At 42.9% G+C, this 19,978-nt stretch overlaps 1 protein-coding gene across 1 annotated transcript in view; it reads right to left on the bottom strand.

Moving 5' to 3' along the window:
* Positions 1-562: 562 nt before the first annotated feature.
* Positions 563-19,978, bottom strand: part of olfml1 (olfactomedin-like 1) — a 30,519-nt gene continuing 11,103 nt past the window's right edge. Inside the window, exon 3 of the mRNA XM_041197878.1 lies at positions 563-1,665. Within this exon, the coding sequence (XP_041053812.1) occupies positions 863-1,665 (803 nt within the window). The 3' untranslated portion in view covers positions 563-862. The remainder of the gene's footprint in view (positions 1,666-19,978) is intronic.

Here is a 19,978-nt window from a genome sequence, read left to right as displayed (position 1 = left end):
ACGGGGAGAAGGCGGGAGATTGAGATTGAGAAACTTATCAGCCATGATTGAATGGTGGAGCAGACTCGATGGGCTGAATGGCCTAATTTCCGCTCCTATGTCTCATGGTCCACCGATATTGTCAGTCCTGCTGTGCATTATTAGCATTTTCAGTTTTTTGCCTGCCCTTTTTTGTTTCATCAGAACTAAATAGCAAAAATTGGGGAAGTGAACATCTCTGGCAAGGGCCTGCATTTATTGTTATTCCCTAGTTGCCCTTGAGAAGGTGGTGCTGAGCCACCTTCTTGAACTGCTACGGTCCCTGTGATGTAGGTCCACCCACAGTACTGTTAGGCAGGGATGATGAAGGAACAGTGATATATTCCAAGTCATCATGGTGTGTGACTTGGAGGGAAACTTGCAGGTGGTCGTATTCCCAAGTGTCTGCTGCCCATGTTCTTCTAGTTGGTAGATAGTTCTAGTTGGGTTTGGAAGGTACTACATATGAAGCTTTGGTGAGTTCCTGCAATGCATCTTGTAGATGGTATACACTGCTGCCACATGTATCAGCATTGGAGGGAGTGAATGTTTAAGGTGGTGGATGGGATGCCAAACAAGAAGGCTACTTTGTTCTGAATGGTGTCAAGCCTCTTGAGTGTTGTTGGAGTTCCACTCGTCCAGGCAAATGGAGAGTATTCCATGAGATTTCTGACTTGTGCTATATCGGTGGGGAAAAGGCTTTGGGTGAATCAAAATAAAAAGCCAGTCATTCAGTTTAGGTGTGGGATGGGTTATATTGGTTGAGCTACAGGATTGATAACCATTGGTCAGCAATTTAGGCCACTTTATAATAGCGTGTGTAAAAATAAAAAGAAGATGGAAATTATTGGAAAGCTGGTCGACTTTCCAGCTTCCTTTTTGTGATGAGTTTGTAGATCGTCTGATAACCTTCATCCCAGGCATAGAGTTGATGCTCCCGGGGGTTGTAGTGGATCATGGAGTGTTTGCCATAACGTTTGGGGAAGTACAGGACTGGCAAATCAGCACTGGTGACTATGTCGGTGACATCGTAGAGGCACTGGACACGAGAGCGACTGCCGTGATGGGTGTTGTAGACGACGTAAAGGGTGCCACAGATCATGAAGGCCGCCTCAGCCCCCTTGCTGGAGCAGGAGGTGGCCCAGGAATGTTCTACCGCTAGGCTGCCATGGTCAATCTTGGTGACCACAATGATGCCACCACCATCGTCTGGCTCAGCGTGGATGGCCCAGAGGCCCTGCTCATCCACGGCCAAGTCAATGAAGGTGTACGGTGAGAGTTGGTAGACCGGCGCATGGCCTGCCCCCTGCAGGAGCATGCGGTCTTTGATCGTCCCATTCCGGATGTCAAATTTGATGATCTGGTTGAAGGTGCCATTGCGGTGTAAGTACAGGAATCCATTGTATGCCACATGACCCGTCCCCTGCCAGGCAAAGGGGAGGACCACTCTTTTAGCCACTTGCCTGCCCACGCCCTCTGTGAAAGCCTTGATGCCCCCGAACTCGGTAAGAACATTGCCGCTGGTTCCACTCAAGAAATAAATCTTCTGAGAATCTCGGACAGGGTCCTTTATCCAAGAGCCCTGGGTGTCACCTGCTTTCTTAACAATTTTCAGCGATTTGATGCCAGCAAGCAAGAGGTCGCAATCTGCAGGAGGGTTGTGGGGGCAGGAGAAAATAAAAGAAAATAGAGATAACTCTTTTGCAAAAACAAAATTAAGCATCCAAAAAATTTATTTTGTGTACATCACGGATGCAAACATGTTTTTTAGTAAGACCATATAAAAACAGAAGAACAGGAGTACTCTTAACCCTAACCCTCCATTTAATGAAATTATGGCTGATTGGTGATCTCTCTCCATTTACCTGCCTTTGCACCATACCCCTTAATACCTTTGGTTAACAAAAGCATATGAATCTAGGATTTAAGATGGTAGAGGTAATGGATAGTGTGAAAATTGGCTGACTTTGTTTACAGTAAATAGATTTCCTTGTTTGGATGTCTTGCTAAGGTAAGTGGGGTGGGGGGGCGGTGTGGGTGAAGATAAAAAATGCCTTGCCATAATCTTCCAACCTTCCCTTGATATGGCAAAGGTGCAAGAGCTTTGGAGAGTGGCAAATGTGATACCATTTTGCAAGAACGTATATACGAACAGTCTTAGTAACTACACACCTGTGAGTTTAACATCAGTGTTGGTAAGGTTTTAGAAATAATAATCAGGGAAGAAATTAACAGGAACTTGGAGAGGTTTGAGTGAATCAAAGGGATCCAATCTGCAAAAGGCAGATTCTGTTTGACTAGTCTAATTGAACTTCTATCACCCTTCCCTAACCACTCCTGAAAGAAAAGCTAAATACCACAAAAGCTAGAAATCTGAAACAAAAATGGCAAATACTGGAAACACTCAGGAGGTCTGGCAGCATCTGTAGAAAGAGCAACAGAGTTAATGTTTCAGGTCAAGAACTTTATGAATGGAACTTAACCTAAAACATTAACTCTTTTCCTCTCTCCACAGATGCTGCCAGATCCTGCTGAGTATTCCCAATGTGTTCTGTTTTATATTTCGCTCATGAAAGGTCTGTTTCTAATATTTAGACTATGCCCCACAAGCCTTAGACTCCCCAAATAGAAGAAATATGTTCTCTCTCTCTCTACCCTATCAATTCCCTTTAATATCTTGAAAACTTTGACACATTTGACACCAGTAAGTATGGCTGAAAAAAGGTACATACTGTTGAAGCTTTTTGTCTTGCTCTCATAGGATAACAGATGCAAGAATATCAGATTTCAAAGGGAACAACAATTTATACTGCATGAGAAGAGAGGTGCTGATTGGTCAAGATGTTGCCATGGCAAATGCACTACAGAACTATTGTCCCCCATGCTTTTGTTTATTCAAAAAAGGTGCAATGTCTGCACATTTCCTTTTGCCTGCAGAGAACAGGTCCCTGCATGTGAATGTAGCTTCTAGCAAACGTAAGTGAGCCACATTATGAGCCTGACTGACAATCGTAAATTGCTTGTTCGTATAATTCTTAGCAGACTTGGGATTGCTCAGTAAATGCTGCCCAGTCGTGGAATCCCATCTAACGTTTGACATTATGTTCTGAGTTTTAGCATTCTTGCGTCTGTCCTGATGAATTCAGGACAAAAGATTTCGACAGCATGCCTCTTTTTTCAGCAATACTCAGGTTCTGACACCAGTACGTCTTCTTTGCATTAGTACGCATCCAGTTTAAAAATATAAGAACATAAGGAGTAAGAGCTGGATTAGGCTTTACTACCCCTCAATCCTGCTCCACCATTCAAAATGTTTACGATGGATCTTCTACCTTAACTCCGCTTTTTTGCATTATCGCTGTATCCCTTAATTCCCTCAGTGCCCAAAAATCAATTAATCCCTGTCCTGACTTTACTCAATGCCTGAGCATCCTCAACTCTCTCAGATACAGAATTCCAGAGATTCATAGCCCTCTATGGGAAGAAATTCTCCTCATCTCAGTCCTAAATGGCTGACCCCTTAACCTGAAACCATGTCCCCTAGTTCTAAGCTTTCCAGCCAGGGAGCATTGCAGCATTACCTCTGCTAAGCCTACATTTCAGAGAAATCATCTCTCATTCTTCGAAACTTCAGGGTTTATAGGTCTAGACCCTAAATCTCTTCTCATAGAACATTCTCTCATCCCAGGAATCAATCTTGTGAACCTTCATTGCATCTCGTCTAAGACAAGTAAATCCTTTCTTGGGTACTGAGAGCAAAGCTGTACGCAGTTTAGGATGGCTAGTAATGGCTTAAGCAATTGTGAATACATCTGCCTCCCACTGAGAGCAAATGCATTGAGCAAGTTATCTTTTGGGAACAGCGGGAGGTTTTTATTGCAGTGAAGTTTGAAAAAAACAAGTTTATTGCAAAACCGATGCAAGTAAAATATTCGAGCTTTCGCCAATTTTATAACTTAACTGGGAAATAAGAAAGACTTGTATTTGTATAGAAAAGAGGAAAAGAAAAGGGTGAGGGATGACCTGATGGAAGTTTTAAAAATTATCAAAGGGATTTGAGACTGTAAAAAAGGATAAGATGTTTCCACCTGCTGATCTAAAGTGTTCTAACTTACTGACCAACAAAACTAGAGAACATTAGCCTAAGGTAGTCACTAATGAGTTGAATAGGGAACTCAGAGGTAATCTCTTTACCCAGGGAATGGTTAGAACATAGAACTTGCTACCACAAAGATCGTTGAAGTTTTTTTTATTGGTATGGCTGGGGATGCAGTTATTTTTTTAAAGTTGTTCATGGTATGTGGGAGTCACTGGCTAGGCCAGCATTTATTGCGCATCCCTTGTTCAGAGGGCATTTAAGAGTCAACCACATTGCAATGGGTCTGGAGTCACATGCAGGCCAGACTAGGTAAGGACGGTAGATTTCCCTCCCGAAAGGACATTAGTAAACTATATTTATGACAATCGGCAATGGTTTCCTCATCATCGTTAGACTATAAATTCCAGATTTTTTAAAATCAAATTCAAATTTCACCATTTTCTGTGGTGGGATTCGAACCCGGGTCCCCAGAGCATTACCCTGGGTCTCTGGATTGCTAGTCCAGTGACAATACCATTTTGTTTGATGCCGAGGTTAATAATCCATTCAATGACTTCAGCTGGGGAAGTGTGAGTGGTTGTGATGGCACCAGGAAAGTAGTTGAGGTGAACAGCAAAGATGTATTTATGAGGAAGTTAGATAAGCACAAGAAAGGAGTAGAAGGATATGCTGATAAGATGAGATGAGGAGTGGCGGGAGGAGGCTCCTGTGGGGTATAAACATTGGCAAGTTCTGAAGAAGAGTCATACGGACTCGAAACGTTAACTCTGTCTTTCTCTCCACAGATGCTGTCAGATCTGCTGAATTTTTCCAGCATTTTTTGTTTTTGTTTCAGATTTTCAGCATCCACAGTATTTTGCCTTTATCTTGGCATAGATCAGTTGGGCTGAATGACCTGTTTCTGTGCTGTCAGTTCTAGTACATAGCACAGTTCCTGACTTCAGGACATCCTAAAGCGCTTTAGAGTGAATGAAGTATCATTGAGATTTAGTCACCGTTGTAATGTAGGAAACAAAGCAGAGAACTTGAGAGCAGCAAGCTCTCACAAACAACAATGAAGCAATAAATAATCTGATTTAGTGATGCCTATTGGTTATTGGACCGTGTTTAGAAGTCCCCAGCTCTTCTTTGAAGGAGTCGGCTTGGAGGTTTATGCATCTACCGAGAGTCCTTATTTAAACATCTCAACTGAAAGCTGGCATCACAGTACTGCACCGGGGGTGTCAATCTGGATTATGTGTTCAAATCTCTGGAGTGAGTACTGAACCCAGGACCTATTGATTCAGAGGTGAGAAATATACCCACTGAACTACAGCTAACACATCAGCTAGACATGAAAGGATACCTCCCTAACAAAATTGCTGAAATGTATAGGCCGTGAATTTATATTGTTTTTTTAATTCATTTACGGGATGTGGGCGTCGCTGGCTGAGCCAGCATTTGCTGGCCATCCCTAATTGCCCTTGAGAAGGTGGTGGTGAGCTGCCTGCTCGAACTGCTGCAGCTCATGTGGTTTAGGTACACCCACAGTGTTACTGGGGAGGGAGTTCCAGGATCTTGTTCCGGTAACAGTGAAAGAATGGCAATATATTTTCATGTCAGGATGGTGAGTGGCTTGGAGAGGAACTTCCAGGTGGTGGTGTTCCCATCTATCTGCTGCCATTGTCCTTCTAGATGGTAGTGGTCGTGGGTTTGGAAGGTGCTGTCTAAGGAAGTTTGGTGAGTTCCTGCAGTGCATCTTGTAATTGGTAAACACTGCTACCACTGTGCTTAGGTGGTGGAGAGAGTGAATGTTTGTGGATGGAGTGTCAGTCAAACGGGTTGCTTTGTCCCAGAGTGTTATAGGAGCTGCACTCATTCAGGCAAGTGAGGAGTATTCCTTCACACTCCTGGCTTGTCCCTTGTAGATGGTGGACAGGCTTTGGGGAGTCAGGAGGCATGTTACTCACCGCAGGATTCCTAGCCTCTGACCTGCTTTTGTCAGTATTTATATGGCTAGTCCAGTTCAGTTTCTGATCAATGGTAGCCCCCAGGAAGTTGATCATGAGGGATTCAGTGGTGGTAATGCTAGTTAATATCAAGGGGTGATGGTCAATTTCTCTTTTGTTGGAGATGGTCATTGCCTGGTAGTTGTATGGCGCGAATGTTACTTGCCACATGTCAGCCCAAGCCTGGATGTTGGCCAGGTCTTGCTGCATTTGGACATGGACTGCCTCAGTATCTGAGGAGTCGCGAATGGTGCTGAAAATTGTGCAATCATCAGCAAACATCCCCACTTCTGACCTTATGATGGAAGGAAGGTTATTGCTGAAGCAGCTGAAGATGGTTGGGCCTAGGACACTACCCTGAGGAACTCCTGCAGTGATGTCATGGAACTGAAGTGATTGACCTCCAATAACCATAACTATCTTCCTTTGTGCTAGGTTTGACTCCAACCAGCAGAGAGTTTTCCCCTGATTCCCAATGACTCCAGTTTTGCTAAGGCTCCTTGAAACCACACTCAGCCAAATGCTGCCTTGATGTCAAGGACAGTCACTCTCACCTCACCTCTGGAATTCAGCTCTTTTGTCCATGTTTGAACCAAGACTGTAATGAGGTCAGAAGCTGAATGACCCTGTTGGAACTCAAATTGAGCATCAGCAAGTAGGTTATTGCTAAGCAAGTGCCGCTTGAGAGCACTATTGATGACCCCTTCCATCAGTTTACTGATTACAGAGAGTAGGCTGATTGGGCGGTAAATGGTCAGGTTGGATTTGTCCTGCTTTCCGTGGACAGGACATCCTGGGCAATTTTCCACAGCGCCGGTGCTGTAGCTGTACTGGAACAACTTCAGTACTATTGCTGGAATATTGTCAGGGCCCATAGCATTTGCAGTATCTTCAGCTTGATATCACATGGAGTGAATTGAATTGGCTGACAGCTGGAATCTGTGATGTTGGGGACCTCTGGATGATCCACTCATTGTGAATGCTTCAGCCTTATTTTTTTGCACTGATGTGCTGGGCCCCTCTATCATATTTTGGAACCTCCTTCTCCTGTAGTTGCTTAATTTCCATCACCGTGCAGGACTGGATATGGCAGGACTGCAGAGCTTAGATCTGATCCATTGGCTGTGGAATCACTTTTCTCTGTTTATGCTGCTTATGCTGTTTGGCATGCAAGTAGTCCTGTGTTGTAGCTTCTCCAGATTGACACCTCATTTTTAAGTGTGCCTGGTGCTGCTCCTGGCATGCCTTCCTGCACTGTTCATCGAACCAACGTTGATGCCGTGGCTTGGTGGTAATGGGAGATATGCCTGGCTGGGCCATGAGATTACAGATCATGGCTGAGTACAATTCTGCTGCTGCTGATGGCCCACAGTGCCTCATGGTTGTGCAGTCTTGAGCTGATAGATCTGTTCAAAATCCATCCCATTTAGCACGGTGGTAGTACTGCACAACATGATGGAAGGTGTGAAGATGGGACTTTGTCTCCACAAAGCCAACCCTAAAGGCACTGTCATGGACAGTTGCATCTGCAGCAGGCAGGTTGGAGAGGAGGAGGTCAAGTATGTTTTTCCCTCACCACCTGCCACAGACCCAGTCTAGCAGCCATGTCCTGCCAGTGGGACAGGACATACCCAGGGATGGTGATGTCTGCAACATTTTCTGTAAGGTATGGTTCCATGAGGATGGCTATGTCAGGCTGTTGCTTGATTGGTCTGTGAGACAGCTCTCCCAATTTTATCACAAGCCACCAGATATTTGTAATGAGGTCTTTGCATGGTCAACAAGGCTGTGGTTGTCATTGATACAGCTGAGTGGCTTGCTAGGCCATTTCAGAGACCATTAGTGAAACAAGTGAGTTTTTATGACAATGGTTTCATGTAATGACGTTTTATTTAATTTAAATTCACCATCTGCCATGGTGGGATTTGAACCCAGGTCATTAACCTGGGTCTCTGGATTACCAGTTCAGTGACAATACCACTACACCACCACCTCTCTCTTGAAATACGTTAACATATCTGCTGAAATAAGCCAGGAAGAATTTTGCTGAATGCATTAAGTGTTCCGAATTCAGTGTTACACAACACTGTAGAGTAAAGGTGCCTCATCTGTTATCGGCAGAGAGACTGCAGCACCCATTCACAAGCCCACATGGCTATGCTTTCAACAACAATGACTTTTATTTATTAAGCTGCTTTAATGCAGTAAAACACCCTGACTTGCCAGTTATCAAACAAAATTTGATACTGAGCTACGAAAGAAGATACAAGGACAGGTCAGAGATAGTTTTCAAGGAGTGTCTTAAAGGAGGAGAGAAAGTTGGAGAGGCTGAGTGAGGGAATTTCAGAGTTTTGGGTGCAGACGGCTGAGAACAAGGCCACCAATGATGGGGCAATGGAAATTGGGGTCAACGAGAGGTGGTGGTGCAAGAGGCTAGACTTGGAGGAGCGAGTGGTCTCAGAGGATTGTAGGGCTGGAGAAGGTTTCAACGATAAGCAGGGAGAAGGCCAAGGAGGGATTTGAAAACAAGGATGGGAATTTTAAAATTAAAGCATTGTTTAACTGGAAGCTAATATAGATCAGACAGACCAAGGGCATCAATGGACTGGCTGAGGTGCTTTCCCCCTGCAAACAATTGCCATCTACTGGTCATGAGTTATTCAGGCGCAAAACAGATGCCTGTAAATTGACTTCCTCCCCTATCATCCCTTGATTATTTTCTTCCTTGGAAATAAAGTTAGGAACTTCCTACAGGATAACATGGACCTTAAGCAATGACATATGAATGCAATATTTTAACTCATTGCTGCCCTAGTCATGCTCAGCATGGGTAACAATGTGGCTATCTGTATTAAGATTTTCCCAGCTACTGATTACATCCTCTGCTGTCATATGAGGCTCGTTGTCTGTGTAAAGTAGCAGAATAACTCCTCGCTTTCCATTGACTCAAACATTAACTGCCAAACACATTTATCAAAAGGCAACAGAGCACAGCTTTGGACCATGTGTATTTTTGCAGTCATCATTAAAACCTCCTAATGTCCTCATGTAGTAAAAATAAATAATGGCTTGCAAGTGCTTTGTTAAACTATAAATAATATCTTTATATAATAGTTCTTTCTCTCTTCTCACCCTCTGAGGAAGCCATCTGGCCTGACAACCTCTTTGAAGTTTCCAGACAGATTACTGAATTGTAAAAGACAGGTTTATAAAAATCATCACAATGCAATTAAATCATCAAAGTTAATTTAAAGGCAGAGGTTATATCTTCAAGTTCTACTCCAGAAATTTGAACACGTACTTCAGGCTGGCACAGCCGTCAGAGGTGCTGTTTTTCACATGAGACGTCTGCCCCCTCAGGGGGATGCAAAAGATCCCACATCCACCATTACAATGAAGAGCAGAAGAGTTCTGCCAGATATGCCCTAGGTCAATATTTAACCTACATCAAAAGAAAACTACTTAAATTTATACAGTACCTGTAACATAATAAAACATTGCAAGGTGCTAGTGTTATAAAGCAAAATTTGACACTGAATCACAAAAGGCATTAGGGAAGATGGTCAAAAGCTTGTTCAAAGGGATAGGTTTTAAGTAACACTTTAAAGGGAAACAATGATGGAGAGAGGTTTTGGGAAGGAATTCCAGAGGTTAGGGCCTGGGTAGCTATAGTAATCTGATGTGTTGCAATATAAGATCACATGGTCTTTATACTCAATAGCAGAGTAGCTCGGGCTACCTCTGTAGAGAAGTCTTTAGCTAGAGTCTGAAGTGTAAAGACAGAGTTTTGAGTAGTAAACACACAAGTGTAGCTGTTGAGTTCCTTTTGTAAATAAACAGAATGTGTTTCTTCTAAGAATAGTCTACTGATCTTCTCTGTCTTGGTACCAACTCGGTCACCCCGAAATAAGTGTGAAACCCAGATCCTCCAGCCCCAACAAACCAAGGGCACTGGATCCAACAGCAGCTAAAGACATAGGTGCCAATGATATAATAATATAAACAGGTCATCCAACCATTATCATATTGCTGTTTATGGAGGCTTGCTGTGCTCAGATTTGCCGCTGCATTTCCTGCATTACAGCACATCATAAGTATTTCATCACTTGTAATTTTTTTTATCCATTCATGGGATGTGGGTGTTGTTGACTAGGCCAGCATAAATTGCCCATTCCTAAGTATCCTTGGGAAGATGGTGAGCTGTCTTCTTGAGCCACTGCAGTCCATGTGGTATAGGTACACCCACAGTGCTGTTAGGGAGGGAGTTCCAGGATTTTGACCCAGCGACAGTGAAGGAATGGCGAGAAATTTCTAAGTCAGGAAGGTGAGTGGCTTGGAGGGGAACTCCAGGTGGTGGTGTTATCATGGGCTGCTGCCCTCTCCTTCTAGATGGTAGTGGTTGTGGGTTTGGAAAGTGCTGTCTAAGGAGGCTTGGTGAGTTGCTGCAGTGCATCTTGTAGATGATACACACTGCTCCTACTGTTCACCGGTGCTGGAATGTTTGTGGATGTGCTGTCAATCAAATGGGCTGCTTTATCCTGGATGGTGTCAAGCTTCCTGAACAGTGTTGGAGTTGCACCCATCCAGGCAAGTGCAGAGTATTCCATCACACTCCTGACTAATGCCTTGTAGATGGTGGACAGGCTTTGGGGAGTCAGGAGGTGAGTTACTCACTGCAGGATTCCTAGCCTTTGACCTGCCCTTGTAACCACAGTATTTATATGGCTAGTCCAGTTGAGTTTCTGGTCAATAGTAACCCCCAGGATGTTGATAGTGGGAGATTCAGTGATGGTAATGCCATTAAATGTAAAAGGGCGATGGTTAGATTCTCTCTTGTTGGAAATGGTCATTGCCTGGCATTTGTTACTTGCCACTTGTCAGCCCAAGCCTGGATATTGTCCAGGTCTTGCTGCATTTGGACATGGACTGCTTCAGTATCTGAGAAGCTGTGAATGGTGGTGAACATTGTGCAATCATCAACGAACATCTCCACTTTTGACTTTATGAAGGAAGGAAGGTCATTGATGAAGCAGCTGAAGATGGTTGGGCCTAGGACACCTGATACTTTATGCCATCCTGAGGTTGTGAAGGGTACAATATAAATATAAGTCTTTTCTTTCTGAAATTCAGAAAGGAGCTGGAATCATGAATGGAAGATGTTTGTATCTCAGTAGAAGGGCTTGTTTCCTCTCTGGGAACAAAATTCAACAACAAGGATTGGCTACAAAAACACCAATAGAAATTGAACCACTTTTCTAAGAATGAAGCTTATATACCAGGATTGAATTAAAGAGGTCCATTGATGAAAAGGGATATGTGCTGTTGAAGCTTTTCATCTTGCACTCATTAAGAGAGATGCAAGAATGCCAGTTTTCAAAGGGAGCAACAATTTATACTCCCTGGGAAAAGGGATGCTGATTAGTTGGCAAGTCAGATCTGATTTGTTGAGATATTACCATAGCGAATGCATCAAGGAGCTATTATCCCCCATGCTTTTGTTTATTCAAAAAGATACAATGTCTGGACATGTTCCTTTTGCCTGAAGAAGACAGGTCCTTGCACATGAATATATGTAGCTTCTAGTAAGCATAAGTAAGCTACATTGTGACCCCGACTGATAATCTTAAATTAGTTGTTAGTGTAATTCTTAGCATACTCAGGATTGTTCAGCCCAAATGCAGAATTACAACTAATGTTAGACATTATGACCAGAATTTTGACGTCCACAAGCGGGGGCGGGCCCGACAACGCTGATCATAAAATGATGCGTGATGATGTAGGGTGTGTGTCCCGACGTCATCACGCATCATTTAGATCTTTCATTAGGCAGGTAAATGCTAGAGGCGGCTGCATGCCCACTGAACTGTCAAAGACCTGTTAAGGCCATTAGGGAAGTAATTTAGATAATTAACAGTGCTGCTCATCCAGCCTTAACGTTGGTGGGCAGGCAAAGAGCCCAAGCGGCCTTGAGCGGGATGAGGTTTCCTGAAGGTTTAATAAAATCAATAAATAAACTCTTCTAAATCGACAAACATGTCCCAGCTCATGTGACACCGTCACATAGGGGACGTGTGTAAATAATTTTTATCTTTCTTTTTTAAAAAATTTCAACATGTACTTAATCTCCCCGAGGCAGCTCCGTGCCTCAGGGAGATTTCTGCGCTCTTTCGCATGCTTGCGCAAAAGGGCGGAGGCTCCGACTCTCCCTCCTCTCCCTGCCTGCACAGGTACCACTGAGCACTACCAGCTGCGCATTACATAAAATGGCGACGCGGAGCCAATTGTGGGCACTGATTGGATCCCCGCCCACTCTCGACCGGCCCACCCGACATGCAGAAAATTCTCCTCTATGTTCTGAGTTTTGCATGCATGGATTGGTTCAGTACAGCCAGTACTCTGTCTATTATAAACACCTGGAGGGACGTGCAGTCTGATCCACTGGACCAGGTCAAATAGCTTTCACCAAGGCAATCATTGACCAATCAGAGCCGACTTGCCAACCAATCAGCATCCTTTTTCTCATGCAGTATAAATTGTTGTCCCCTTTGAAACTTGGGATTCTTGCATCTGTCCTGATGAGTGCATGATGAAAAGCTTCAAAAGCATGCTTTTTTTTTAGCAATACTCAGGCCCCTTGATATTTGATGGCAAGACCATTATGAGCATCAACATCCTGGACCTCACCATTGCCCAGAAACTTAACTGGACCACCCATATAAATACTATGGTTACAATAAGATGTCTCCTATCATCTATAAGGTCCACTGCAGCAATCCACCAAGGATCCTCTAACAACACCTTCCAAACCTGCAACCTCTGCCATCCAAAAGAACAAGGGCAGCTGTCATAGAAACATCACCAACTGCAAGTTCCTCTCTAAGTCACACACTATCTTGATTTGGAAATATATTGCTGTTCCTTCATTGTCTCTGGGTCAAAATCCTAGAAATCTTTCCCTAGCAGCACTGTGGAAGTATTTACACCAGAAAGCGGCTCACCACCGCCTAAGGGCAACAAGCGATGGGCAATAAATGCTGGCCTTGTCTCCAATGCCAGCATCCCAAGAAAGATTTAAAAAAGGGTGGTAACATGCAAAATCTTTGAGCAAATGCTTCATTCTTGTTGTAGTGGTTGACCAAGGATTGTCAATTGAACATAATGTTTGTCATTCACTACTGTATAGTAATTTATAGTCTTACGCTCATGAAAAATCAGGACTTCATGTCACCAAAGCAGAATTCTTAATTTTTAAAATTTATTCACTTGATGGGATGTGGATGTCACTAATATTGTTTTTCAGAAGCTGGTGAACTACCTTTTTGAGCCACTGCAGTCTATGTTGTATAGGTGCACCCACAGTGCTGTTAGCGAGAATGTTCCAGGCTTTGATCCAGCAATATATTTCCAAATCAAGATAATGTGTGACTTGGAGAGGAACCTGCAGTTGGTGATGTTTCTATGACAGCTGCCCTTGTTCTTTTGGATGGTAGAGGTTGCAGGTTTGGAAGGTGTTGTTAGAGGATCCTTGGTGGATTGCTGCAGTGGATCTTATAGATGATAGGCGACACCATCCAAGTCAGGATGGTGTGTGACTTGGAGGGGATCTTGCAGGTGATGGTATTCCCATGTGTCTGTTGCCGTTGTTCTTCTAGGTGATAGAGTCAGTGTGTTTGGGAGATGCTGTTGAAGGAGCCTTAGTGAGTTACTACAATGTATCTTGTAGATTGTACATGCTGCTGCCACTGTGCGCTGGTGGTGGAGGAAGTGAATGTTTAAGGTTGTGGGTGGAGCGCTGATCAAGGTGGCTGTTTTGTCCTGGATGGTGTCAAGCTTGAGAAATTGTTGACTGAAGAGCTGGGCATCACCTCCCCATAACCCCACCACCCCAGAGGTAGGCAAATCACAGAGCCAGTCCCTCTGATCATTTCTAGTGAGTCACTGAGCAATATAAAGGCTACAGCTATGCAAGACTATAGTTAGACTACATCTGAAGTACTGTGTACAGTTCTGGGCACTGGTCCTTAGAAAGAATATATTGTTCTTGGAAGATGTGCAGCACAGTGTCACCAGAATCCCACCAGATTCTGTCCTCACTATCCTCACCTTTTTTAATCCCATTTTTTCTGCATTCATTTTTATTTTTTATCCATTTATTTTTATTTTCATTCATTTATCCATGGTTTTATGCCCTTTTTTATCCCCCCTTCTATCCCATTTTCTATCCCATTTTCTATCCTTTTTTCCCCACCATCGCCCCATCCCCCCACCCCATTGCCAAAAGGGCCACCTGTTACTTGTTTCATGTTGTTCTTTCATACAATGCTACCCTATTATCACATTCTGCTTTCTTACCTTTGCCACTATCAGCACCTTTTTAGCCTTTACCACTATCATTAACACTCCCTTTGTCCTTTAGTTCATGGCATCTTTGTCAATCTCTCCTTTGTCCCTACCTATCGCTGGCTTTCTATCCAGCATCACCTGTTCCACCCCCCTTAAACAGTATAAATTTGATCACATTTCCACTTCTCTTCAGCTCTAAAGAAGGTTCATATGGACTCAAAATATTAACTCTGTTTCTCTCTCCACAGATGCTGCAAGACCTGCTGAGCTTTTCCAGCATTTTCTGTTTTTGTTGCATAAACTAGGGTTCTTACGGATGATATGATTGAGGTTTGTATGATTTTGGATAGGGTAGTTAGAAATTTTTTCCATTAGTGTTGGAGTCTAGGACAAGGAGATATAACCTTTAATCAGAGTCAGGTCATTCAGTAGAGAAGATAATCATACTTCTTCATGAAAAGTGTAGCCAGAGTGTGTAATACCCTCCTACAAAATGCAGTGGATTCCCAATTAATAATTTTAAATCTGAGATCGATAGATTTTTTCTCATCAAGAGTATAAAAGAATACGGAACCAAGGCAGGTGCATGAAGTTAAGATGCAGATCAGCTATGATCTCAGTGAAAGGCAGAACAGAAGTGAGGGGTTGAATGGCCTCCTCCTGTTTCCATGTACGTAGAGTGGGAGAGGAGTGGAAGATATGGAACATGATCAAAGATCAAGAGTAAAAAATACCATTTCAAAATGGTGAGTTGACTATACACAGATTTTAATTTTAAATGGAGAGAGAAGTTGCATTTATATGGAGCCTTTCACGACCTCAGGATGTTCCAAAGTGCATTAAATACTTTTGAAGTGTAGTTGCTCGCGCAATGCAAGAAATGCAGCAGCCAAATTGTGCACAGCAAGATCTCACAGCCAGCAATCTGATAATAATGAGATTAATCAGTGTTGGTGCTCGTTGAGTTATAAATGTTGATCTAGGAAAACACCCCCTGTTGTTCTTCTCAATAGTGTCATGGTTTTTCTTAATGTTCACCGGAGAGGGAAGATGGGGCAATGGCTTAATGCCTCATCTGAATGATGGCACCTCCAACAGTGCAACACTTGCTCAGTAATGCACTGTGAGTGTTGGTCTAGATTATGTACTAAAATCCCTGGATTGGAGCTTGAACTCACAAGTCACTAATTGAGTGTTACCCACTGTGCCAAGGTTGTCACCTAATGATAACATTTTGGACTGTAATTTGTTCACAAAGTCCAGTGTCGCTGGTTTTAATGAATAAATAGCCCAGCCATTTGTGGCGAGGAAGAGATAGCCCGTGAATTGTCACATGATTTTCATTGCTCTGCTGTTAGCTTCAAAGACATGGTGTCTTAAAACCTCCATGAGTTTCATTAAATTGCTAGATTTGTGCATCAGTTGCTCATTAAATTGGCCATGGAAAGATCAGTCTAGTAATTAACAACATAAATATCCTGTTAACTATGTGATTATTGTTAATGACCATCAGAAGTGAACAGCTAAAAATGTGGAGTGTCATTCCTTCATGTAGTGAATTGTTGTTTAGAGATTTTGAAAAAGCCAAATTTAAACTTAAAAAGAAAATAAATTGCATTTTTCTAATCTGTCTCTTTTTCTCTCTGTCTTAATCCATTCTGTTTTTCCCTCTCTTTATTTCTCTTTCTGGATCTAATTTGATGCTAATTCACCCAACTTCCTTTTCTGCCGTTGCTCTGTTTCCTTCTCAATCCTAAAATCTAATTTGTTAAGGGGATAGACTTTTGGGCCCACCGTTCATTGAAATCTTGTTGCCCTCACTGCACCGAATCAGCTTGCACTCCCAGCAACTTGGTGGGCAAAAACTTTTGAGTTGAAGGGTATAGGAAAGAGTTTAATGGGGCAAGGTAGAATACCCTACTTCATCAAAATCCATTTCATTAAAACCTAACAAATAATATCAATGTTTGAAAATCAGTATAACACAAGGATCCTAGTGATTGATGGAAATATTTTGCTAAGTGGATGTATTGTTTACAGTATGTTGGATGAACTTGTGCTTCATTTCCACGAAATGCTGTGGACTCCAGCTGTTAGCAATAGCTGGAACCGTGTCCTGAATGTTTGACTGGGACTGGGAATTGGAAACAGACTGCAACAAGGATTACATTTGGGTAAGTAACCTTGAACCGTACGAGTTGCAACTATTCCCAGTTCTCTGCATATCTAATGATGAACTTTAGAGATGTTTTTCTACATAGAAGCAGGAGGAGGCCATTCAGTCCATCAAGCCTGTTCTAACATTCAGTGAGATCACGGCTAATCTGTATCTTAGCTCCATCGACCTACCTTGTTTCCGTAACTCTTAATACGCTTACCCAGCAAAAACCTATTAATCTCAATTTTGCAATTTTCAAATGACCTCCAGCTTCAACAACTTTTTTTTAGGGGAGAGAGACTTCCAGATTTCCATTATTCTTTGTGAGAAAAAGTGCTTCCTGACATCACCCCTGAATGGTCTAGCTTTAATTTTAAGGTTATTTAAAAAATATATATTCTTTCACAGGAGGTGGGTGTCACTGGCTGGGCCAGTATTTGTTGCCCATCCATAATTGCCCTTGGGAAGGTGGTGGTAAGCCACCTTCCTGAATTACTGCAGTCCTTCTGGTGTTGTGCTATTAGGAAGGGAGTGCCAGGATTTTGACCCAGTGACAGTGAAGGAATGATGAAATAGTTCCAAGTCAGGTTGGTGTGTGGCTTGAAGGGAATATTCTAGGTGGTGCTGTTCCCATGTCTCTGTTGTCCTTGTCCTTCTAGGTGGTAGAGGTCGCAGGTTTGGAAGGTGCTGTTGAAGTTTTTGTGCTAGGTATGCCTTCTTGTTTTGGATTCCCCCATTAGAGGAAATAGTATCTTTCTATGAAAATTACCAAGTCCATTACTCATCTTAATGACTTCAATTACATCACTCCTTAATCTCCTGTACCCAAGCTGCTTCATCAATGATCTTCCTTCCATCATAAGATCAGAAATGGGGAGGTTCACTGATGATTGCACAATGTTCAGCACCTTTTGCGATTCCGCAGATAATGAAGTAGTCTGTGCCCATATGCAGCAGGACCTGGACAACATCCAGGCTTGGTCTGATAAGTGCAATTAACATTTGCACCACACAAGTGCCAGGCAAAGTCCATCTCCAACAAGAGAGAATCAAACCATCTCCCTTTGACATTCAAAGGCATTGCCGTCACTGAATCCCTCACCATCAACATCATGGGGTGACCATTGACCAGACACTGAACTGGACCAGTCATATAAATATTGTGGCTACAAGAGCAGGTCAGAGGCCAGGAATTCTGTGGCGAGTAACTCACCTCCTGACGCCCAAAGCTTGTCCACCATCTACAAGGCACAAGTCAGGAGTGCGATGGAATACACTTCACTTGCCTGGATGAGTGCAGCTCCAACAACACTCAAAAAGCTTGACACCATCCAGGTCAAAGCAGCTTGTGTGATTGACACCCCATCCACCACCTTATATGCTCATTCTCTCCAACGCTGATGCACAGTTGCGGCAGTGTGTATCATCTACAAGATGGACTGAAGCAACTCACCAAGGTTCCTTCGACTGCACCTTCCAACACCATGACCTTACTGGAACTCCCTCCCTAACAGCACTGTGAGTGTACCTACACCACATGGACTGCAACTTCTCAAGGGCAATTAGGATGGCTAATAAATGCTGGCCTACGACACCCACATCCTGAAACAAATAAATAATAAAAAAAAACAAGAATACAACCTAGTTTATGTAACCTGAACTCGTAATTCAACTCCTTTGGCCCCGTTATCAATGCGATGAATCTGCGCTGCACCCTTTTCAACAACACTATAATCCTTTTGAGGTGTGTGTGTACAACTGCACAAGGTAGGTCAGATGAGGTCTAACCAAAGCCTTGTACAACTGTAGCATAACTTCCAACCCTTTGTATTTCAGCCTCCTTGTGATAAAGGCATACATGTACAAATCAATCTCCAATGATCTACACAAGAAAATTAGAGGTCAACTCCTACTTTATGGTGAGGCTAGATTGAAGATCTCCTCAGTTTCCTTAAGGAAAATCAGGGGAGGTGTATAGCAGGTGGCTGATCTCCATTTCACACACTGTCTAAAGTGAAGATTAGCCCCCAAAGAGTGAAAGCTAAGTGAAGCGGATTAGCCACAATTGAGTCCTAAATTCAAAGACATATATCTTGAATAATTTGTTCTTATATTTTATAATTCTGTTAGCAATTTGAATCTTGCTGAAAAGAGAGACACGTTGCCAAAGATTTTCATCTTGTGCTCATCAGGATAAAAGCAAGGATGCCAAATTTCAAATGCTTAGTTACTACACAAGACAAGAAACATGGTGTAGGGGGTAACGTATTAGCATTGCATTTCTCTTAAACTGAAATACAATTTTTTTTTACAACAATTTCCTTAATATTCAACTTTTGCTTCTAAATCGCCTTTATGGAAACTGGTCAAGGAAAATCACAGTATATGACAGGTTTATACCAATGCAAATTAGTAGGTTTGTTGTTGTTATCCTGGATAAGAACAGTCAGTGTGTAATTCTGGCCAATTCATTGTGTGGGAAGCACTTTGTGATGTTTCATCATAAAAAGGCGCCATAACTAAATCAACAACAACTTATATTTTTAGAGCACCTTTAACGTAATAAACCTCTCAAAACGCTTCACAGGAGCTTTGAGAAATAAAACATGACACTGAGACAGATAAGGAGATATTGGCCAGGATTTTCTGGCACTGTCATGGGCGGGACCCGCTAAGGGCGAGGCAGCCCCCCGGCCAGAAGCCCGTAGACTTGCGTCGGGACCGGAAGATCCCGGTGGCAGGTGGGTGTGGAAAATCCCACCCATTAGGCTAGGTGACCAACAGATTGACCATAGAGGTAGGTTTAAAGGAATATCTTAAAAGTGGAGAGCAAATTAGAGAGGCGGAGAGATATAGGGAGGGAATTCCAAAGCTTTGAGCCGAGGAAACTGAAGGCGCGACTGCCATTGATGGAAGGATTAAAATCAGGGATGCTCAAGAGGCCAGAATTAGAGGAGAGCAGATAACTCAAAGGGTTATCTCAAAGGCTGGATGAGATCACAGAGATAGGGAGTGGCAAGGCAATGGAGGGATTTGAAAGCAAGGATGAGAATTTTAAAATCAAGATGTTGCTTGACCGGGAATCGTGGAGGTCAGCAAGCACAGGGATGATGAATGAACAGGACTTGGTGTGAACTTAGACACAGGCAACTTAGTTTTGGATGACCTCAAGTTTATAGAGGTTAGAATGTGGGAGACAGCCAGGAATGCGTTGGAGGTAACAGAGGCTTGATTGAGGGTTTCAGCAGCAGATGATCTGAGACAGAAGCAGTGTTACGAAGGTACAAATAGGTGGTCTTAGTGACCTTGAGAATATGAGGTCGGAAGATCATCTTGGCCATTGCATTTCTATAGTACCTTTCATGACCTTGG

Source organism: Carcharodon carcharias, chromosome 10 (assembly GCF_017639515.1).
Source record: "Carcharodon carcharias isolate sCarCar2 chromosome 10, sCarCar2.pri, whole genome shotgun sequence".
NCBI classification, from domain to species: Eukaryota; Metazoa; Chordata; class Chondrichthyes; order Lamniformes; family Lamnidae; genus Carcharodon; species Carcharodon carcharias.
Note: the sequence above shows the minus strand (reverse complement) of the source record. Positions and strands in the feature narration are given on the sequence as shown.